This window comes from Rhinolophus sinicus, chromosome 15, assembly GCF_057876585.1.
Source record: "Rhinolophus sinicus isolate RSI-liver-muscle chromosome 15, RSI-T2T, whole genome shotgun sequence".
NCBI lineage: Eukaryota > Metazoa > Chordata > Mammalia > Chiroptera > Rhinolophidae > Rhinolophus > Rhinolophus sinicus.
Window position 1 is genome coordinate 129,617,935 of NC_142515.1, and position 24,090 is coordinate 129,642,024.

Genomic DNA, 24,090 nt, shown 5'->3' on the forward strand with positions numbered 1-24,090 from the left:
GGACACTTGGTGATCCCTTTCAATATCTAGAGATTATGCCCTGTGGTTCTCTCAGAAGTTTTCGTGTATTATTATTATTTTTTTTTTCTTACCCACTATGTTCATTCTTCTCTTTCTGGAATGCCTGCTATTTAGATGCTGGACTTCTGGACTGATCTAGTTTTTGTATCTCTTTTTTCCTATTTTCCAGTGCTTGTCTTTTCTGTTCTTCTTTCTGTGATATTTCTTTGAATTTATATCCCAGTACTTTTACTGATTTTTTTTCCATTTTAGCTATTATATTTTTAATCTCTAAGAGCCCTTTCTTGTCTTATGAGTATTCCTTGTTACAGCATTCTTTCTTATTTCAGTGATGCAGTGTTTTTTTTTTTTGTTTTTTTTTTTTTATTTCTCAGGCAGGAGAGATTTGGGAGATAATGAACCTGGCTGCTGTATTCTATAACTGAGTAGGGATCCCTCTGTTCTTGGTCCCTGCCATCCTCTGGGCTGGTACCCCCACATCTAGAGCATCTCGGTTCCTATTTCTCCAAATATTTTATATCCTACCTTCTTTATAGGGGTGAGGTTTGTCACTTGATCATATCAGTTAGGGGTTAGAGATCTGGCAGAAAAATGTCTACCTACTCCTTATACATATTTTCAGCCAATTCCCCCATTTTTGGCTCCTGCTTCACCTCAACTTTCTGGGATTTCTTTTGCCTTCAATTTCTGGGCCCTTTCTGGTATTGAACAAGGCAGGTTATCTTGTCGTGTTACAGGCACTGTGGTTGGACCTTTCTTCTCTCCACTGAATTATTCACTATTCTTCCTCATCTCTTTTCCGTCTTTGTGTATTGTGGAGTGGGGGCTCAAATGTCTTCCGGTTTCACAGAAGATGAAATTTTTGCTGTTCTTTGTTCTCCTTGTTGTTTAGGGAGACGTTTGGAGAGGAGATGGGGTAAGAAAGGCTTTTATTCCATCATCTTGAAACTGAACATCCCTGTGATTATATTTTAGGTGTTCATATAAGCCCCACTGAAGACGGGATTATGAATGGAACCGAAATTGCAAAAGGGAGACTATTCTTAACATGACTGATTTTATTAGGCAAATGGAGTAGATCGTAACCTACACAGTGTGATGTAAGGGTCGTCTGAAGTCTCCCACCTCCAATCACGTACGTGCCACACTAACATCATCACCCCCTTCAGGAGCAGGCTCAAGGCACAGGGACTGGCCGCTCAGCAGTCTCCTTGAGAGGCAGTCATTCTTCTGAGCATGCCGGCAGCACGACACAGTGTCGGCCCAGCAGGGAAGACAGATTAGTGGCCTGGGCAGCGTGGACTCATAGGAGTCCGGCCCCGGGTACAGGGTCTGGAGTTGGGAACTGTGGGGTGGCCAACCTCACACTTGTGCATAAGGGGCTCAGCAGTGACTTTATGACAACGCTTAGGATTTCATAGCATTTTCTCTTTAATTTAGCTTCTAGGTCAGGGATATTTGTCTACAATTATCTAGTCAAGAAAAATTCCTCTATTAAAAAAAATAACTTTTTTCTTTGCACTATTCAAATAATAGGTGACAATACGGGTTTGGTCCTAGACTTTTTTAAGCAATGAGATTTAGAAGTCCACACGTGTGTGACTTGTTAAAGAAAGAGCATGACAATGATAATATTCTACACCACTTTTGCATTTCTAAATATATTTTGTCAAATAGGACTGACGCATATGGATTCTCTGTTGGAAAGTAGGTCGCAGGGTGATGAGATGAGGGCGAGCATCTTCAAACCTCAGACTTTTGACCTCGGATATGGAAGATAATGATAGAAAACCAGATCCCTTTGCTTCTAATAACATTAGAGGTTAATAGGTATATAATTGATAATGATTAATACATTTAAATTGCCAAATATGAACTTCTTTGGGGTCAGAAGAAGTTTTTGATTTTATTACTCTGTTCATTTTGTTCCATTTCTTACTCGATTATAAACAGATTTTATATTTGACTTCTAATTTCATTGTCACTCGTCTTCCTGAAATAACAAAAATTAGTTTTAGAAAGTATTGTGAAAATGAGTTTATTTTTTAAAATAAGCCTAATTATTATTAGATCTTATTAATTCTAAGATTTATCCTCTGTTTGCCCCCACATTATTCTGATGAAACGTACCTTTATGTAAGATCAAAATCAAGAGCTATAGAATCCATAAGTTACTTTTTGTGCTGTAACTAAGAATTGAATGTGATCAAGCAGAAATCTGCTTTGGAAAAAGAATGATTATTTATATTACTTTAATTTCTGATTATTCATTTGCATGAAGGTACTCAACGGCATCTTTTTGTGTAGAAAAGTTACTCCAATTCCCCTCCCCCACTACTTCCACACATTATCACACGTGATCATGGGTATTCTTTAATCTGGAAGGAGAACTGTCTGTTCCCTTGGTCTTCAGTCTTACAGATTAAGCACACGTGCATCTGTGAGTCCATGTCTCCAGCACGTAGACTTTCATTGGCCATGTACTAAAAGCCAGATGCACAGAGATCAAGAGAGGCAGTCTGCTCTTAAGGGTATTATAGTATCATTGAGGAGAGGCACGAAACCAGACGATGACGAAGCATCCGACAGTAGGCTTAATGGATTTACACACAAAATGCCATTTCTGGAAGCAGGAACACCTAAGTTCCAGAAGGCACTTGCTAGACTGCTTTCTGGGCTCGTGTGTAAGAAGTATAACCAAGAAGTCATGCCGGCAGTGGTTGGGGGTCCTCACCTCTGCTCCTGGTGGCCTTTCAGAGGGATCAACACATGTTAAATGGCTTTTTTGCTTTTGTGGTTTTAGCTGCTGAGGGGCCTGATAGGGAAGGGAATGTGGATAGGAGCCCAGAGCCTCCCTTTAATATCTACCTCTTGTCTCTGACTTGGTCATTAGGGCTGATGCCCAAATTAGTATATGTATAATAGGTTTATTTAAATGATACGTGGAGAATTCTGACTATAACAGGCCAACAGAAACTCTCAGGGAATTGACTGTGCAGACCCAACTATCTCTCTAGACCTGTAAATACTGGCATCTCCACTTTCATTTTTTTGTGGCATGCAAATCTTCAGAAATGAAAGCTGTGCTTTCCTGTTTCTTAACTGGGGCGCCTTATCTTGCTGGTTTGGTTGCTCCCATAACAGTGTATTCTTTGGCTGCTTGTAGCATCGTGGTGCAGGCTCGGCAATCGCTGCTTTGGGCCGTGGCGCTGACGTAGCCCTGTGCCCTGTCCACTAGACAGGTGAACTGGTGGGGCGCCCTCCTCCAGCCTTGCACACCGGTGCACTTAGGGGCTCCTAAGGTCCAGCGGCTCTCCCACTCCACTCCTCCCCCTCCACAAACACATATATCAAAAGATGTTCAAAACATGTGTTTTCAATGACATTGTCAAAGCCATTTGTCAGGTGCTCTTTCCTCCTTCCAAGTGCACTCCCATGTACGGCATACCGCTTAGAAGGCAGGTGTCCCCAGAGGTAGCCACATTGACTGATAGGTGCCTGTTTGCCATGGGGACTGTGAGGCTTGTCTGTCTTTTGACTTTTCTTCTCTGACTTTCTTGTCCTTCGTCAGTGCCTGCTGCTTCCCACCTTCATCACCACTTCCAATTATCACCACCCCAGTCCTGTAACCAGCACGGTGCTTGCTCCCTAATGCCTAACACGTTTTCCCTCCACTGTGCTTTTCTCACTACCAGTCTTCTCTGGCTCCTTCTGCTTTTCTTGCCCTTCACAGAATGACAGACCGATCCTTTCCCGTCGGCCCATCCACTTTCTTCAGTGTGGTGAACTGATGAGTCGAAACAATTTGGGTGTGATTCTTGCTGCTTTGGCTCACATCAATGGTGTTGTTACTTGGCACGCTTGCTTGCTAGATGCCTGGAGTAGTGGAAAGTTCTTCACCTCATTTCAACAAAGGATTTGAGGTGACTTCTTTAATAATCTTCATTTGTTGCTGAGTGCTAAAGAGCTTGTAATTCAATCCAGAGAGCCGTTTTAAAAGCTGTTCTTTATAGAACCAGAATGTTCCAACACATAAGCTAAGCATGTATTAATAATGTTATTTTGATTTGCAAACTGTTGTTCATTTTTCTCATTCCCTAGAAACACTACAGGAAAGTAGAGAGAGCCTGGCAGAGGACCTCTGAGCTCTCATCTCCCAATTCTCTACCTCTCAGTGACCTTAAGGAAATCACTTAACCATTCTCACTAAGTCTCTTCATTTGTAGAGTTGCTATCAAGTAACAAGTATTTTCGAACTTCTACTGCACTGTATTATGTACCATCGAGGTGACATAAAAAGTATGAAACATGAAAAAGGAAGCACAAAGCATTTATCCTCAGTTGAACTTAGGGGACATGAGTATCACAGGAGATAGTAATCAAAATTACATTAAATGTACAGAGTTACTGGCTCAGGCTGAAATGGTCAGGAAGGGCTTCAGAAAGGGTCAAAGGAACGCAGCGTTTCAGAATGAACAGAGCTGCGCAGGTCTGCTAGTGATACCTGCGAAACCGTACCTTCCGCGCAAAGAGGTGTAAGGCAGGCTGGACCGTGGAAGACAGGAAGGGCTTGAACCAGCGAAGGGCAGAAATGAGAGTATGTCCCTGGAGAGAAACAAAGGGAGCATCCCGAGGCAGGCGGAGCAGGTGAGGGGACCAGACAACTTGCACGAGCAGCAACATGGCTCCTGTGATCCACCTGGAACAGGTCGTTTCCCTGACCCTCCTGCCTGCAGGCTGGGAGAGAAGCAAATGAACTCAATGTCCAATCCGTGGTTTAAGTGAGATTTTAAAATGTTGTTTTGTGTTTTGCTTGCTCAACAGACACTTCTTGTCATTCAACAAGTGAACTAAGCAATCAATAAATTAAGCAGTGAGGTTAAGGAAGCAATTAAGCAGGTATGTGAGTGAATCAGGAGGGAAAGCTTGCCCTGCAGTCCTGAGGGACTTGGTCAACTAGTATCTCCTGTGCCTTGAACCTGTGTCTAAGAGACCTTTGCTTGCTGATTCCCAACACCCTCCCCCCCCCCCCCCACCAAGTCTTCACAAGGAGTTGGAGTCTCTTTACGGTCCAAGCATCCACCCCTAGTTGAGGGCTCTCCAGAGAGATGCTATGAGGCCGATTTCACTGATCTTAGTTTGATACACTAAAGTGCATTTCCTTTTTAAAGAAATTCTCTCTCACTTGGATAAAATTGCTCAGGCTCTCAGAAAGCTGCCCCACCCCTTGCTTTTCTCTGTAGCATCTGGGCACTGGGGGAGGGGAGTATTTGTGTCCCTGGAGGGGGACAGGGCTGGGGTCCTCTTACTCTTCTGGTCTCTGGGATGTTCATTGTCTGTCAGCGGAAGTGATTTGACCTTGGCTGACTGGCCTTTGTTAGGAGCCAGCTGTGCTCCCTGCGTAAGTGATTTCAGCTCCTCTCCCACGGGCTGCAGAGCTGGGCGCCTGAGCATACATCCTGCATCCAGCTTACAGCCCCCGTGGGCGTTCCTAGTCTCAGCACAGGGTCCATACCATGTGGGAGCTGAGAGTGGCTTGAGAAAGCCCTCACCATTCTGCTGCTTCATCAGACTGGGCTGTCTCAGATCTCCAAATAGATACACCGGGCAAGAACCTCCCGCCCTCAGTGGTTCCTTACCCTGCTGGAGCCTCATTTTGACTTTTACTTCCCTTCTGCTATGTCTTTTTTCCTTCCAGGACAGTAAGCACTGTGGCTGTGCTGCCAAAGTGGCAGAGCTATCTTGTCTGCATGATGAGAGCACTCTGTGGTCAAGTTTCTTCAAAATTAATGAGAGAAAAAGGAATTGAGCAAATCCTTCCTCAAGACGATTTCCCTTGTCCCAAATGCTGCTTGCAAAATCCCATTTGTCTTGCAGGAAGCTGAAAATTGCCTTGATCTTTCTCTTTGCACTTCTCTTCTAAAATGTGTCTTCTCCAATTCCCCCTAAACACACCCACCCAACTCTATACTGCACCAGTGACCCCCCAGGCAGATGCCCTGAGTCAACCAGGGCAAAGATCTTGTGTTTGGAAAGGCACAAGAGAAAAGCACTTTACTAATTTTTCAAAAAAAATACCCTTGATAGTATGTGCATACCCTTGGTGGTACCGAACTAAGCAGAATAATGTGTTTATAGGACAGTGAAGAACGAATCTGGGCAGCGAGGAAAGAAGGTTGGTTAGGCAGTGGGGCGGGCTGTCAGTGTCCCTGAAAGTCAGCCAGGGGATTCTAGTTTTTTTTTATCTTGCTTTTAAGAGACGTGTGACAGTAAAAGCGAAGTTGAAAATGAGTAAGATGCTGGGGATGGCTGCGGGGTGCAAAGAGGAAAATCAGGAGCGGCGTGGAGCCCAGAGTCAGACCGCGGGCGGAATCCCAGTTCAGCATTTTACTGAATGTTACCGTGGACAATTTCTTTTGAGCTCAGTTTCCTTACTTATGAAACAGAGAACACAATACCTGCTTAATATCATTGTTAGGAGAATTAAATATGATGGTGTGAATGAAGAGCATATACATATGCCAGGCACTCGGTGAAGTGTAGTTGCCTTCCCTCTCGCCATCTCTGCCAGAAAGCTGTTGCAATGATCCAGCTGTGATCTGTTAAAGATCTGGAAGATGATGCTGGCAGTGAGAACTGGAAGGAGGGGTCCAGTACAAGAAACATTCCCAAGGAGAAGCTTCAGAACGTAGTGAAGGACAGGTTCAAAACAGTGAGTCATAGGTGACCTTGAAAGTGCTAAGCATGAATAACCAGCCTGAGATGCACATATTAGGAGCAGATGCTGGTTTAAGGGAGAAGGGCATTTTAGAGTGACCAGGGGACAGAGAGTTATACGTGTGGGGCCTGAGGTCAAGTAAGAGGACAGGGCCCTGGAGGAGACTTGGGAACTCAACTGAACAGATATTATTGAGTATCTGTTCCCTGTGGGACACTGGGTGAGGATACATTATAAAGCGTGACCTTACCTTACCATCCAGGAATGTGTGCAGTGGTGGCATGTAAGGGGGTATTTATTGATACTCTATGTTTTAAAAAAGAATTTAGATAACCATAAAATAGGTTTAAAAGACACAGCGTATAGGATAATTTATTTAAAATCTACATGAGAAATCTTTTAGGAGGAGGGGAAAGACTGCATCAGAGAGCTGAGATGCAGTAGTGATGGTTATTGAGCATTTTTAGATGTAAACTGTTCTGGATACCCTGGGCTTTACAAAATGGCCACAGTTATATAGTTTACATTAGTAGATTCAAGGAAGCAGACTCATCTAGAGAGGCTTCTTGCTACACAATTCTAGGAAGACTTAGCACTTGAATCCTCACAAAAGGTACAATGACAGGCAACCTCTTTGACCCTTTAAATGCGGTTTTGAAGAAGACATGGTGACCTTTTAAAATGATCAATCCTTGATAAAAGCAAGGGCATGACACTAATTGGTTACTGATGAGGGCATTTCTGCGGGCTTCTTTCTGACTGTCACTCAGGTAAGTAGCTTCCTGCCAATCAAATGTTAAATGGTAATAAAGCATAGAGAACTGAAATGGACATAAGACTGATGTCCCTTAGCCTGACTGCTCACCATGTTATTTCAGCTTTTCTCTGGGCCAGTGTGACAAGTGTTTGCAGGCCTCATAGCCTGGGCTCATTGATCCAGCACAGCTCCTTGTTGTTACTCTGGAGGTTCCCAATCCCTAGTGCGCACAGGAATCGCCAAGGATGCTCATTTACAATACGGATTCCAGGGCCCCACCGCTGAGGGATTCTGATGTAGTTCATGTAGAATGGGGCCCAGAGATCTGCATTTTAACACAGTCCAAGTGATCTTGAGACAGGTGGGCCTCAGGTCACACGGAAACACTGGTTGAGGTCAGATAAGTTGATGGCAACATTATAAAAACTGAGGAGTGTTACTTGTATTTTTGCTTCTGAATAGAATGGAGCAAAGAGTTGCCTTTGGGTTCACCAAAATATTTCTTAGGAAAAATTTTTTATCTGCTTTCATGTTTAGACAAGTACTAAGAACCCAAAGTTTGTTTCATAAAGCTACAGGACCTGCATCGCCAAGCCCCGTGGAGACCAGGGCCATGTTTATACATTGTAGATGAATTGAATGTGACTCATGCCATTCTATCAGCCCAGATTAGTGATGTTTATCTTAATACTGTAAGGAAAGTTAAAAAAACAAAACAAAAACAAAAAAAACTTCCTATGTGGATTTACCATGAAGATAAGTACCATTAAGTCAGTTCTTTTAATTTGAAATTGCAGCATAATTTGTTCTAATTGAGAAATCTGACTTCACACTTAACTCAGTGTTAGAGTCTTTTAAAGACAAAACCAAAATGACTCATGTAACTTGTGTTGTCTAGTACTAAAATCCCACATTTCAGCTCAAATACAATATGGAGGTGTAAGTTCCAAAAAAGAGAAGAAATACTAAGATAAAACTTAAAAATACTAAGAAATGCAAGGAAAAAGATTCATGAAAGAATCGTTTTCTAGTATTTTTAAGGCATTCTCTTTGGGGAGAAAAGATGGGGTTTTTATAAGTGATTTTCTTTGTAGGTAGCAGTCATTAGATAAAAGTCCTTTCCATTAAGATGTGACACTAATAAATAATGAGTTTATTTCCCCAAAGATAACCCATCTAAGATTGGAATTCTTCAGACATATATACTCTGTATATATTCTGTAGTCTTAGATAACGTCAACATATTATCAATAGAAGCACAAAATTCATCTTTTATATGATATGAAAATTCTAGCCATTTGAAGAGCACCAGTTTGTAGCTTAATAGTAAAGATATTAACCAATAAAAGTCAATACTATTAATATTAATAAAATATACTTATTAAAATGACAATATTTACAAGATTTGTTTAAAACCCTTGTCATAGTTTGGTCTCGAAACAAAGTTCTCTTCTGTGCAGTTCAGTGAAGACTATTTTCAGTTCTTGTCGGCTAAAAATCATCATACCAACACACAGACGCACACACAACACACACCCCCACTTACCCTTGCACCTCCCTGTCTCCCACATACCACACACTCCACATTCCCCACTCCACACCCGACCCGACACACCACACATCCATACCCTACTAATAATAGTCAAGTGTAGGGCAGTTATTTAGCTTCAGAAAGATGGTACAGGAACGGTTGCCAACAAGTACTTGCATTTTTTAGATTTTGTCGACTAAGGAATTAAACAAAAATTTTAAACATGAATTTTATTTTTTAATTAAAATATTCAGACTATGGTTAAAACTATTCAAAATGTGCAGAATGTAAGTGAAAAGGAAAACTCTCCTTCCCTGTGGATCCTAATTTCCACTCCCCAGAGCCCAGGTATGAAAAGCTGCTGTGTTGCTTTGTAGCAATTGCTACAAATACGTGTATGTGTGTGTGCATACACGTGTATGTATGTGTATGTAAATGTGCTATATCAATACTATGTTTATGTAGTTTTTAAAGTTGATCACCCGACACTAGTTGAGCGGGGAGAATGGGGTGCTAGTCGCAGCGCTCTCTGACCTGGACAACAAGCCTCTCTGGGGACCTCTGTCCAGCCAGGTTTGCCGGGCCACGTGTCCTTGTCCTCTGTCTGTGGCTTTTGTGCTCTTCTCTGGGTTTGAGGCCCACAGAGCTGAGAACTGAGTGGGGGCTGGTCACCACCTCTGTTCTTCTGGAGCTCTCCCTAATACCCACCTGAATGTTCACCTCCAGACCCCCAGGGAGGCCAGTGTCCTCTGGTTTTCAGCCCCTGAGTCTATGAATGCTGTTTTGTCAATGGTAGAAGGTATTTCTGGAAGACGTATTATGGAAGGAAAGTGTTTTTTCCTAGCCATTCGCTTTAAACTTGTTGCTCTTATTTGCTTCAAAAGTCATGTGAAAAGAGCTTTACTGGCCCCTTTGCTGGTACAACTCATACAAAAAACAAAAATCACAGATTTCTTTAAAGAAAGTTATATTAAGCATTTCAATCAGCAAGAATGTTAGAACTGGGTAAAGGTAAAGTTTCAGGCTTATACTTATAATAATAGTCATTGAAATATTAAAAATAATCACAATGTTAAAAACTATATTATTTAACATTGTTTTTCAGAGACGCAGAACTTCTAAAAAGCTTTTTATTCATGAGCTCATGGGAAAATCTGGAGTACTTTATAAATTTCCCTTTTACACCTGGGATAAGGAAGCCCAGGGGAATGAAATTATTTACCCAGCATCACAGAAACTGAAATGTGAGCTCATCAGTTAATGACATGATTTTATTATGCAGCCAAATCTCAACGACTGAGGCTGGTGTTAGGACTTTGGTACATATTGTCCTGGATTTGCAATTTGTGCCACTTGCTTTATTCACAAAGTGATACTAGTGATTTTTAAACCATAAATCATACCGTATCCTTTTAGTTTAAAGAGGCAACTATATAATACTGGTAATTAAACAATTCTTATTACAAAGGCACAGTTATTTTCAATAAAATATATCTAGATTGATGCTCTAATTTTATAATTGTTAAATCTTGTGTGTCATTGGAAAAAATCTTATTTATTCTTTTGGTGGGGAGGGGAGATACCCTTAAGAAATAAAAGTAAACCTAAGATCCTAAAAGATAATACTTGGCCTAAATACTGGGCTTTTTTTTTTTTTGGTCAATATTTTAGTTAAAAATGTGCGATGACTTGTGAGGATTGTTCTGGCCAAATTCTTTAAAAATGTGCTTTCTTTAGCCTTCAAGCCTAGTGCTTTGTTGCCCAGTACCTGCTAGCCTCTATTTTCAAGACTTTTTAAGAGCAGCAGTACGGTTATTTCCACAAAATACGAGACATTCCATCTTTCCCGGGGTCACAGGGAGCTGCAGGTGTCAGGAAATGGTTTGTTACGGTTTCTTCTGAAAGCCGTTTTCCGTGGAACGGGAGCCCTTGTGCGGAGGGCGAGCGGCCGCTCCCCGGGTTCAGGCAGCCCAGGTCTGACAGGTGTGCACGTCAGGGGTGCTGCTAGCGACTGACCCATGGCCCTCGGGCCGCAGGTGTGCGCCGAGCGCTGTGCACTCCCGGAGGGCCCGATGTGTGGGAGGAAGCACCTTGCCCTAATAGTCTAGCTGTTTTTTCGTTGCTGCTGGTTAGATTCATGGAGGGAAGCCCATCCCTGAGGCGCAAGACGGTGATGCGGGAGAAGGGCCGGCGCCAGGCCGTCCGGGGCCCGGCCTTCATGTTCAACGACCGCAGCACCAGCCTCACGGCGGAGGAGGAGCGCTTCCTGGACGCCGCCGAGTACGGCAACATCCCCGTGGTGCGCAAGATGCTGGACGAGTCCAAGACGCTCAACGTCAACTGCGTGGACTACATGGGGCAGAACGCGCTGCAGCTGGCCGTGGGCAACGAGCACCTGGAGGTGACCGAGCTGCTGCTCAAGAAGGAGAACCTGGCGCGCATCGGCGACGCGCTGCTGCTGGCCATCAGCAAGGGCTACGTGCGCATCGTGGAGGCCATCCTCAGCCACCCCGGCTTCGCGGCCAGCAAGCGCCTGACGCTGAGCCCCTCCGAGCAGGAGCTGCAGGACGACGACTTCTACGCCTACGACGAGGACGGCACGCGCTTCTCGCCCGACATCACCCCCATCATCCTGGCCGCGCACTGCCAGAAGTACGAGGTGGTCCACATGCTGCTCATGAAGGGCGCCAGGATCGAGCGGCCGCACGACTACTTCTGCAAGTGCGGGGACTGCACCGAGAAGCAGAGGCACGACTCCTTCAGCCACTCACGCTCCAGGATCAACGCCTACAAGGGGCTGGCCAGCCCGGCCTACCTGTCCCTGTCCAGCGAGGACCCGGTGCTCACCGCCCTGGAGCTCAGCAACGAGCTGGCCAAGTTGGCCAACATCGAGAAGGAGTTCAAGGTAAGCTCTGCGCTCCGCCCGGCCAGCCGGCCGCTGCCTGGTGCCCGCCCTTTGCTCCCGAATCGGTGTTACCCAGTGGATTTAAAACCAGGACAGCTTGGGAGCAACCTTCAGAAATAGCTGATGATTTTCCTCTGTCAGCATGGAGCTGTGATAAATTCGCTTTGGGGATGAGGATATATCTGGATCAAAGGGTCACAGTTACCGTGCTGCTCTGTGTTGTGGATCAGCTTTAGAACACAAGACTTCTCCCCTTTCGTCAAAAGGCGGGATTTGCTGTGACCAACCCCCTTCCTAATTCTCCCTCCCCTTGTGTAGTTAGCTGTATCCTGTCACCCACCACAGAAGTAGCAGTAGTTCTGCATGCACTGTTTATTGGTCCAAACATTTGTGTATCCCTTTAGATCGAAAGTCAAAAGACTAATATAAAATGCCAAACTTTCATTAATATGACAAAAATGCCTCCCCTGAAATCCACAAATGTATATTCAAAGTGGTGAGTGTAGATATATGAACATCAGCTCAACCCAGAAATACAAGGACAGCAGAGTGTTTTGCTTTAATGGATTTTTTTTTTAAGGAGTGAACTTTTTTCCTGGACATCATCTATCTCCAGTCAAGCAGTATTATTATTCAGTTTTATAAAAATTATACATTAATGTAGAACATTTTATTTTTTATATAATTGTTACATCCTCCTATGCATTTTGGATGGTTCTACCTATTAAATCTGGGGCAAAAGGAAACCTGGTCCTTCTGGAGAAAGTCAGTCAGACTGTTTTCCAGCAGGTTCTTTTCTCCTGTTGTCCACCTGAGAAGATGATTATAGACATCAATTCCTCAAATTACCTCCTGGATGCTGAGTTCATCTCCTTTCTAGATCAGTGTGATCGTGTCAGACCCCAGAAAGAGTGATTATTCTGTCTTTCAGATCTTACTACAGTTTTTCATACTTGAGTGAGATTTACACAAACGCTACTAGCAATGTAATTCAGGCTAGAATTCTTGAAATATAATTCTTGCAAGAAGATGGTAGGAAAGTTTTGTGGGGTTTTTTTTCCCCTTCTATACACACCAAGTTCCTAGATATTCATCAACCTTCATTTTGTCCTGGTGGAGCTCGGGCCTTAGTATAATTTTATTTGTTGTTCCATTAAATTTTTTTTCTGATACAAAAGCTACACATATTTATTATAAAATTTTGGAAAATGTGGGAAAATACAAACAATAAAATAAATGTTACCTGATATCTACTCCCTTTGAAGAGATTCATTATGTAGTATTTGAAAGACTCATTTCCTTGGGCCCAAAATGAATTTTTTTTTAGACTGAACTCAAAAATATTGAAAATCTCATTCTGTTTAGAGAGAATAGGAACACATTCAGGTGAAATAGTTCTAAATGTCACTTCTTTATTTTGACATAGTAATAAAAAATATAATTCTGAATTTGTCACTTTCAGATGTCACAAAAACCATTCTATGCATTTTGCTTGATATATATTGAAAGTCTATAAAAGAGATGCTACAAAAGGGAATATTTTGTAAGATTATACTTTAATAACTCGGGAAAGATGGTGACGTTTGCAGTTCTGCTCAGAAAAGTCATCTCAGTAGTGATGGTTAAAAATTTGTCATTCATAGTTTTCCACTGAAGCTGGCTACATCTATATTGGTAATACTTAGAAGCTCCTTTACCCTGACTTAGAGTCACCGCTGATCTTTCAAAGGTGGGAAAATATTACAAGAGGATATATATATATATATATATATATGTATGTATACACACACACACACACACACACACACACACACACATACATATATATGTATAAAAGTGAGTTTACAAGGGCATCCATAAAGTTGCCAAATATCCAAAGATATGTGAAAATCATCTAAATCTCACAGTTCCTTTATCTGAATTATATGGAAAGCACTTGGGTAGCAACACGTTCCCTGAGCCGATATACAGACAGTTCTTCGGAAGTTATAGTCTCTAGGGGACTACAAGTCCCTCTCCCCTGACTAAACGTTCATTTTCTTTCCCATTCTCACCTGTCCTTGTTACTCTCTTCTTATCTGCCTTCCCTTCACTTTTTTGCCCTCATATCCCACACTCATGTCCATCTGTCAGGGCTTTATAAAGATAAAGAAAATAGTACTTTCCCAGCTCTGACCCAGGACTCTCAGCTCTGAAAGGGCTCTGTATGTGCAGCTCATTCTGGATGCAGGCAGGTAACCTAATTTGCCCAGTTTCATGGTGTTCTCTGTATTCTTTCCACAGAGACATTGAGCCTTGAAATAAAAAAATAGATGATGTGTTCCCTAGTGGAAAAGAGGTGATTGTTTTCCCTTTTCAGACACCTATCCCTATTTTATCTTCTCCCTGGCCTGGAAGATCTAGCATCTCCCCCTCAAATTGCTATCACTCGGGTCTTTCAGAGAAAGTTCCCGGCTGCCATGCAATTTTCAAAGTTCCTTGAAAAAATAGAGGCCTGGTGCCGAAAACATATGAATGTCATTACCCCAAGAGGTTGAGCCTTCCAGGATCTAGATTTAGATAAATTAATGGATGACAGCATGATGACAGGTTATTAAAGAAATACTTTGGGTGTGCAAATGCTGTCTGTAGCTATTCTGAGAAACAGAATACTGGAAAGGATGGACTCTGGGTCGAATCCTTCAGATGTCAGAGGCAAGAAGCCAGTCATTTATTAAGCTGTGAGAATGCAAAGTGAAATTTCCTAATTCTGAGTCAGCGATGTACTTTTTTGCAAAATAAAGAAGCCATTTGCCTTCCCTGTGTCTCAGTTTTCCTCTCTTTAAAGTAGAAAAGCAATTTCAATTTATATCACACACAGGCTGTAAGGAAGAGGGAAACTTAATATAATCCTAAAGCAAGATAGCGTTTTATAGCAGGAAAATACTCTGGGAATCATCTGGCTATACAGAACTCTCATTTTACAAATGAAAAAACAAAGGCTATAGCCAAGGTTCCCCCTGCTAAGTAAGCCTAGATTTGGGTGTCTTGGGTCCCAGTCCTAAATATTCTAACATGCTGTACCTGGTAATATTGAATCACATTTATGGTACTAGATGTGTACTAAGCAGGTTCTAAGCATTTAGTCTTCACAATGGTAATATTAGGTAGCTCATTCTCATCAGAGAGGCTGATTAACTTCCACAAGATCACACAGCTAGTAAGTGGTAGAAGCAGTGTTTGAACCCAGGAAGTCTAGCTTTAGATTGATGTTTTAACCACACACTCTCTTTGTTTTTAGGGAAAGGATCTGACAAGACCAGGCCTGCTTAGAGTTGAATTTCAGTTTTCCTTTTAAGGATAAAAAGGGATTGCAGTTATGATTAAATTAGTGTGCTGAAACATGTAGGCAGGGTGTGATGAGGACGAAGTTTCCTTGTTCCTCCCCTGGCTCAAGCAGGTCCTCAGGATTTTGAGTACCTGCTCTGTGAGGTGGGCAGCAGGTCCACCTGGTAACTGTGTGGAGGGCCCTGGTGATGGATGAGTGGCACAATGAAGGTGATTAAGCCACACAAAATCAAGAGAAAATTATTCGCAAATGCTGCAGACCACACAGATAGTCTGAGTTGTGAAGTAACATGCGGGAGGACCTCGTGGTAGAACTAACAGTCACCTTATAGTCAGTGCAGATGTTAGGTAGTTCCTTTTGTACACGAGGAGAGGCCGTGGTAAGCTCTCCATTTTCCATGGGAGTTCTGCATCTATTGACAAAACGGTACCCCATGACCACAGTTAACAGAGACCCCCGTCATCGCCAGCTCTGATCACTTTCTGCACTGGAATAACAGACTTCTTCCAGTGGGAAATGTTTAAATTGTTATGAAAACAAAGTGTTTTCCTTGCAACTCGATGGCCGGTTTTTTGTTTCTTGACCGATCTTTCAGGGTATGTGAAAAAAAAACCACACAGCTTTCTTTACGATGGGACAATGTACAGATTATAATGTTTAAAGATAATGAGTCATTATTTAGGTATTATTACTGCAGAAGTCGTTACTAAGTTTTCTCCAGGCACAGAAAATAGTCTGTTTTATTTCTCTTTAGTGGAGAAATGGCCATCCTGTGTTGTACCAAATCTTAACAGAACAGTTTGAACTGAAGAGTAATGTGAGGAAATTTCATCTAAAAAAAACTGTATTAAAAGGGGAGCTTTATATGGAAACAGACATGGATTTAATACTTCTTCTGGATGCTGTAATAAAATATTTCATTAGTCTTTCAGGCATGGAAGGCAGATGGATATTTAACTGACACTCTGCATAGAAACCAGAGACTAAACATTTTATTAATTTTATCTGTTGCATTGTACCAACTTGAATGGAAACCAAAGGTTGGAGTTTTTATTCATTTTATCTGTTCCCTTATGAGGTGAAAAGGATTAACTGTAACTGTTCTTTATCTGAATTTCTGAGATCTGAAATGGAAACTATTCTAGTCTGTGGAGGCTTTAGTTTCTGCTCTTCTTGTTTATTTTAGTTGGTGACGTGATTTTAGCCCATTGATTCGAATTAAGTAATTATTTAAGGGAACAAAATGGAAATTCTTCCGGTCTTTTTTTTTTTTTTTTTCCGGTCTTTTTTTAAAGTATGATTTCTGGAAGCCCCACATTTGGAAATCCTGCTGTGTAAAGAATGATTTCGTTATTAGACGTACACAGTGTCTCAGGACATGTTGAAATGAGGAATTCTGTTTTCTTCAAGTGTCCCAGATTAGATTGCCATCTGGCTAACTTTCTTAATGGGCTGAAATTTTAGTGAAAGCCGTAGAAGCAGAACTGGGGTTTCTGAAAAATAAGGCACTTTCCCAAGAGGGTCGTTGGCACCCTGTCTGGAACCAATGGGTGAAAAATAGAGGCCCTGTCAGAAGGTAACAGGGAAGGCTGCCAGCTGACTTCCTTATGCCAGTCCTCCAGTCAGTGGCACTATGTAAATATGCTAACGACAGAGTCACAGGTTATTTTCAGCAAGGTGTTAGTTGCAGTGGCCTGGAATTTTTTCTCTCAGGTATTGATACTCTGCAACCTTTGAGAATTCAATGACATAGAATCAACCAGACATTTCTCTCCTTCCAGTTCTGCAGCACATCACAATGTGCCCTGCGGACATACAAGGAAAAACACCGGCTCTCTATGTTGGTACCTGTGCATCTCTTTGCATTCCCTGTGAACCAGTCATTCTCAAACGTGTGTGTCAGAAACACCTGGAGAGTATGTTAACACAGGTGGCTGGGCCCCATCCTCAGCCTCTATCTAAATCAGGACATCAGGGATGGGGTCTGAGAACGTACATTTCTAACCCACGGCCAGGTGCTGTGGAGGCTGCTGGTCTGGGAGGCAAAGTCTCCGTGAAGGCAAAGAGATAGGAAACTGGACAAGTTATTTTCACATATAGTCAATCTTCTAGGTCAGATCGCCACTTTAGAAAAACCTCTGTTCAAAAAAAAAAAAAAAAATTCATCATAGTAATGGTTTTGCTTTGGCTTTAAGAAAATGATTGTTTATCCGTACAAGAGAGATACGGCCTTTTTAGATCCTTTGGTCTTTCAGCATTAGCACTTAGCCAGTGTCTTTTAATGCAAACCAGTGACTTAACGTGCATAGCATTTTCGAGCTGTCTCATACGGTGGGCAGATTGCATAAGGTCCTGGCTAATGGAGTAAGTGGGGACAAACCCAGCCTGTATCTAACTCAGCAAGCCTTGCATCCACGTAGGGGATGTTTTCTATCCAAGGAAGGGACGCCCTTTTTCTCAATGCACAAAAACCCTAAACACTCTCCATTGGAATTAAAGCGAATTCATTGTATTGAGTTCCAAACCTCTTATTCGTAGAATGACTATCGGAAGCTCTCCATGCAGTGCAAAGACTTTGTCGTGGGCGTGCTGGATCTTTGCCGGGACTCGGAAGAGGTGGAAGCGATTCTGAACGGAGACCTGGAATCCACAGAGCCTGCAGAGGTACACAGGCATAAGGCTTCATTGAGTCGCGTCAAACTTGCCATCAAGTATGAAGTCAAAAAGGTGAGTGACCCCGCCCACCCAGCACCATATTGGAATAACGTGGAATATCACTGTGTATTTTTCCAGGACATTTTTTGAAATAATAAGAGTAGAGATTATTGATAAAAGGTTTTTTTCCCCCTTCATGAAAGAGATTAAGTGAAGTAGCAGGGTATCCAGCTTTGATCCTTTCCACTTTTCATTCATTGTGAGGCCTTGAATAAGTCATTACATTTCAGTTTCCTCTATAAAAAGATAATATTTGTTATCTGTCTCAGGATTTTAGTGGGATTTCAATGGATTAAGATACGCAGAAGAACTTTGTAAACCGTTCATTACAATGCAATTAATAATAATAAAACCTGTGACTTCGTACACTGTTGCATGCATGCTCACCTTTATCCTTATGGTAAGCCTATGTCATTATCCATTTCACCTATAAAATAGGTAAGATAGGTGATGAGATTGCTATTCTACAAGGAAACTGAAGTTCACCAAGCTTAAGTGGTATGTGTAAGGTCACACAGCTATGGAGTTCGTCATACAGTTGCCAGAAATAAAAATTATGATTACGTCTTTATTCTGGTTACGGTAGGTAAACTGTTATGTATATCTATTTGCAGCTTGTCTGAGGCTTTTAGATAACTTATGAAAATTGTAGTTACGATCTTTCACTACAATTTCAGGTATGCAGAATCTAACAGCTTATGAGGGTGCATGTTAGGTAAATGAAATTCTTCTGTACTTTAAGAGAAACTGATAAATCACATGGAAGTAAACTATCATCAGGAATAGATCCAGTTTCATGAACAGGTCAGTTCCTATATAGCTGAGGGTTCTCTCCTTGCCATGCGACGTGGTGCTTAAGAGGACAGACTCCAAGGGTTCAACTCCCTGTGTGACCACAGTCTCCTCAGTAGTCAGGTGGGGACTACAGTAGTAATGACTTTTTCAGTTGTTTTGAGGATTACATGAGCTGATTAATGCCTGTAAAGTAACTAACACGGGTACAGTACTTGGTGATTGTTCATAAGGATTAGCTAAGGACATTTCTATCTACATTATGACAACTCATTCTCGGAATGATGTGTCTTGAGCAAGTTCAGTGCTTAGTCATCAAACAGATTTCATGTTCATTGTTATCGTTCCAGCCCTTAGCAGCAGACCATAGCCAATTTAAGGAGAAAGGAGTTTAGTGAGGGATATTAGGAGGCTCAAGAATCATTAGAAGTGGAGGAACAAGCTTCTCTAAGCTGTGTTTCCAGAAACCTTGCCCAGAACCAGGCCCAGAAGTGACCTGGGTTTGTGAGGCCCAAACAGAAGAGCTGTGTGTGTGCTGCAGAATGGCCGGCACCTGCACTGGCAGACAGGTGCCCCGAGCCCTGCCTGGTAGATTGGCCCTTCCACATCAGAGGCCTGTGCAGGTGCCTGTCACCAGTGGGACCTGGGCCCACGTCGGCAAACTAGTGAGGATGGGGCGACCTCTCTCTCCCTCTCTCCCCGCCCCCGACACCCTTGCACACACACAATTCTACCACAATGGAGAGAACTTCCACGTGTGGTGTTCACAGGACTATAGCCAGCCATTAATGACAGATCTTCCCTTCTACTTCACGGGACAGTGAAATGTGAGAATGCTCAGTAAATACGGAAGTAAGATAACTTCTCAAGGAATTCCTGGGTAAAAGACAATGAAGCTGGCTTGATTGCCCTCCTCTGAGAGCACATTTGCTAGTTGAAGTGTTGTCTCATTAGAGGGAAAGATCATTTTGAATAAGATTGATATTAAACCATTTTTAGAAAACTGTCTGGACATTTATTCGCAGGTCTTGCAATACGTATCTCTTCTCTTTAGTACCTGAGAGAATTGATTTCAGTGGTCACAGGTTCTTTATCATTGCTGTGAAAGTGTCATATTAGCAGAGACAGCTCATTTAGATGTGCTTCTGTTAACAAAGCTGTCTTGCAGAGTGAAAATCTTCCTGCGTGTTCGTTTGAAATAAATTGATGTGTAGATTATAACATATGAGGTGTCATTAATAATAAATTCACTATCAGTCAACTGCCAGGAAACAACAACAACAAAAAATGTATTTGGAACTGAAAGGAGATTTAAGACTTTGCGGGTATTTCTGGTTTTGTGTGTTTTGTGCTATAAAAGGAATATTAAAGTCTTTGATTTGGAATCTTCACTCAATAAATGTATACAAGTGTAAGAACGCCAGTTTGGAATGCCCAAAAAAGGCCCAATTCCCCATTTTTCCCTCTTCTGTCAGAGGATTCCTTTATTCTTTACTCAACACACATATCTCCACTCCAGCAAAGGAAAAATACGCCACCCACTCCTGCCGCTTCCTTCTCCTACCCTCTTATTTCTAGCCCTGAAGAAAAATCACCTCGTGGGTTATACAGATGTATGGGACACCACCCACTGTAGCACTGAGGTCGTCTGTGACTATAGGAAAGGCATTGGGATTTCAAAATAATTTTATATGTTACAGAATTTTTCCCGTGATAACATAGTAAACTCGTATTTAGTCAAATCAACCCATAATTCCACCAAGGAAACCAGTTTGAAGCAATGGTAAGCTGTGTAGGTCCCATGGAAGACTCAGGAAGTGTCTTCTGCCATCTGCCCAAACCTCCTCCCAGCTCTGCTTCTGAGTCCGCTGGCTTGTGTCTGGGCTCCGAGTTCCCAGAACTCAGCTCTTCCCTGAGAATCACACCACGAGTTCAACCAGGCCCTGGAGACTCAATGGCAGTTAATCAAGAAAATGAAAGTATGAAAAACCTGCATAGGAACATTAATGATTATGTGGGAAAGAACTTTTCAATATAAAAGTGACTGAAGATACAACAAAGCAAAAATATAAATAATTTAACCACGTACAACTTAAAACCTCTGTACAGCAGGAAGCTCATAAACAAAAAAGCGAAAGACAAACTGGGGAAAATATTTTTCTCAATTATAACTTATAAAGGATTGCTATTCTTAATACCCAAAGAGCTCAGTAAGGAGACTTTCCAGAGCCCTATAGGAAAATAAGCCAAAGACTTGAACAGGTAATTCACAGAAAATTGAAATGGCTAAGAAAAACATGTTTAAAATTTTCAAGTGTGCTAGTAATAAAAGAAATGCATACTAATATACAAATACCATTTCTCATGTCTCAAATTATTAAAGAATAAAGAATTACAATTCTCAGTGCCATTGGGTAAAATGGGCAATCAGAATGCTACCAGTAGGGAACAAACAATAACGTATTTCTATCAGGGATTTTGAAGATTATTCATCTTAGAATCATTTCTGAGGGGTCTCTAACAGAAATAATACAACTGGAAAGATGTAAATACTATTAGCGTTTGTAGATTTACCTACGTTCTTCTATAAAAAGAAAATGGAAGATGAAATTTGATGTTTTAAAAAATGAGTACAAGAAAATTAACTTTTAGGCAAAAACACTAATTATTTTCGAATTAGAATACTGGACTGTTTGCCTCCCCAAAAGTCCTGAGCTCAATTTCTGTCTCTCTATCTTCTGGTGACTTGAGGAGAAACACCAACCCCCTCCACCCATGGAAATACCGAGAGGTCTGTCTGCTCCTACTGCACTGCGTGTATTGTAAGAAAGCCCTTGGCAATGATAAAAGACACTAGGTCTCAATAGACCATCGAACCTAGAAAACTGGGCTCTTGAGAAAAAGGAGAATATTCCCTGATTTCTTCCTCCTTGCTCTCTCTTTCCTCCGCAGTGGGTTTAGGTTTAACTGTAGAAAAATCATCTAGAAAACAGGCATGCAGCAGTATAAACAAAATGATCCGTGGTGTATGCAGAAAGTGTTCAGAGAAAGCCCAGAAACTGAGCAATGCAGCCAGAGAGTAGTGAATGCACTGCGGACTTTGGGTGCGTGTGCTGGCCGGTGTGGGCCTGAGTCCTGCACTGGGCAGCCTCAGGGCCGGCTTTGTGGCCAGGCACCAAGAAGTCAGCATTTTACACTCATTGGACTCAGAATCCAGAAATCTAGCACCATGTAAGTTCTCAGTTTATATGTCCCAATTCAAAGAACTTTAAAAAGAAATGGAATGACCTAGTTTTTATTCACAAGAATATTTTCTTTTAAATTGTATAAACTGTAACTCCAACAATGAAATTAAGAACAAAAACAGTGTCCCTACCATGTTTGTACACGACAGTATATCCACGAAGACAGTTCTTGTAAAGGCTGATTTGATGAAAAGACAGTGTAACATGATTTTTTTTTTTAAGTTGAAAATTATCTGTTTTCCAGACCTGTCCTGATTGGTGGTTGAGTTTACAATCTATTAGTCATTTGGCAAGGGGAAATAAATGTTTTTTTCTCAATGCTGTAGTCGTTTTGTTCCATGGAAAGACTGAGATTTTCTTGTGCGTCAATCATTCTCCCTTTAAGTCAGAAAACGTCAAAGAAGGCTATTATTTTTGTAATTATTTCAATTACTGGTCCACTGAAGTTAGAAAGCAGCATACAAATTTGATCCAGCTGGCTAGGACTAGTGTGGCAGCATGAGGAGATGTTTTAGGAGGTAAAACAGTCATAAGAGATAAAGGTCACTGCCGCCCCATTTTGAAGTCACTGAAAAGAGCAAAACTCATGTCCTAGGGGGATTAGCTTTTTTACCCTCATTTATTACTACTGTATTGGTTTTCTTTTTTTAATGTTCCTTGTGTACTCGTATGAGGATTTAAAATCAATGGAAGAAAATATCTATTTGTGTTTTCTTTCCATGGATTAAAAGAGTTCAACAGACGCCATATGGTGGTGTTTATTATCTCAGTTAACAAGAGGGCAGAATTAGAAGTATAGGAGATATGGCTATTAAACTGGGTAAAGTGTAACGAGTAAAGTGAAAACCACCACGATTTGGGCTAGTGTCTAACGGATATCAAGTGTCTGCACTGTATGTACAAGTCTTAATGGGTCCAAGATTGATCAGCACCTGGGTGCCGTGTGGAAAGGATCGATTCCCATCAAGCCTGTACCTGTGTAACCTTCGTACATTGTAATCAATGCTGTGAAGCACATCTTCCAATCCTAAGACTAGCTCGAGGAGGAGGAGCGAGAAGAGGGAGCCATAGGACAACATGAGTACTTCTGTCCCTGAGAGTTTAAAACCTACGGAAGAAAGGCTGGACACTCGCAAAAGGGAAATGTGTCTACCAATTTCCTACGGATACATGCACCCGTCTGTTACCTTCCTGAGCATTTCTGTCTTGCACAAACCCACAGCCTATAAAAAGTGCACTGATTTGATGATATTGCAGAGTCTACCTGTAGGTTTCCCAGGATGCACCACTCCCCATTCAAAGCCAAGCCTGGCTGCAGTCACAGCCTGCCTTTTATTTGCTTCTACCCGACTTGCCACAAATGCAGATTTTCCAAACACCAAGACCAACATTCAAATGAAGACTGTTTTCAATGCTGATTATTTATCTTGGCAGGTATGTGGAGCCCAGGTCTCCATTATCGCAGCTTTTTTCATATTCATTGATAGCTCATTGTGTGCCCTCAACCAGGGACCGCTCATCACGTAGGGCAACGCTGATGCCCCTGTTTTCATCTTCTTGTACCAAATGCCTAAACCAGATACCCAGTGCCTGGTTCATGGGACAGGCTTTTGACGTCCTGAAGAATGAGTGAGTGAATGAATGAATGAATGAATGAATGAATGAGACATTTAGGGTCTGTAGAGGGGAGGAGGCTTATTCACACAGAAGGAGGGTGAAGCAGGAAGGAAATGATCTAATAGATGTAGGGACAGAAGGGGAAGTTTGGAGAAGTTCTCAACAAGAATCCTAGGAAATTGCCACATAGAGCCCAGGAAACCTTCAACCTGATTATGTCCACACATTTTGTCATGAGTTCAAATAATAACTGCACTGACCTTGAAGCACTGTTTTCAAAAATCAGAACTTTGGAAGAGTTGACAAAATCTTGAGTTTGGAAAAAAGACCTCATGTGCACTTTGTAGCTGGCAATGAGCAGTGAGCCTCGGGACCTGCAGTTTTTTATAACTGAATTAAAAAGAACTTACAAGATAAAATACGCTTTTTCACAGTGAGTTCATCAAGCAAGAAAAGACAGC

At 41.9% G+C, this 24,090-nt stretch overlaps 1 protein-coding gene across 3 annotated transcripts in view; it reads left to right on the top strand.

Moving 5' to 3' along the window:
• Positions 1 to 24,090, top strand: part of TRPC3 (transient receptor potential cation channel subfamily C member 3) — a 60,934-nt gene that overhangs the window by 7,827 nt on the left and 29,017 nt on the right. For all 3 annotated transcript variants that reach the window (XM_019741418.3, XM_019741417.3, XM_019741419.3), the window contains exons 2-3: positions 11,161 to 11,932; positions 17,799 to 17,987. In XM_019741418.3, coding sequence (XP_019596977.3) covers positions 11,161 to 11,932; positions 17,799 to 17,987 — 961 coding nt within the window. The remainder of the gene's footprint in view (positions 1 to 11,160; positions 11,933 to 17,798; positions 17,988 to 24,090) is intronic.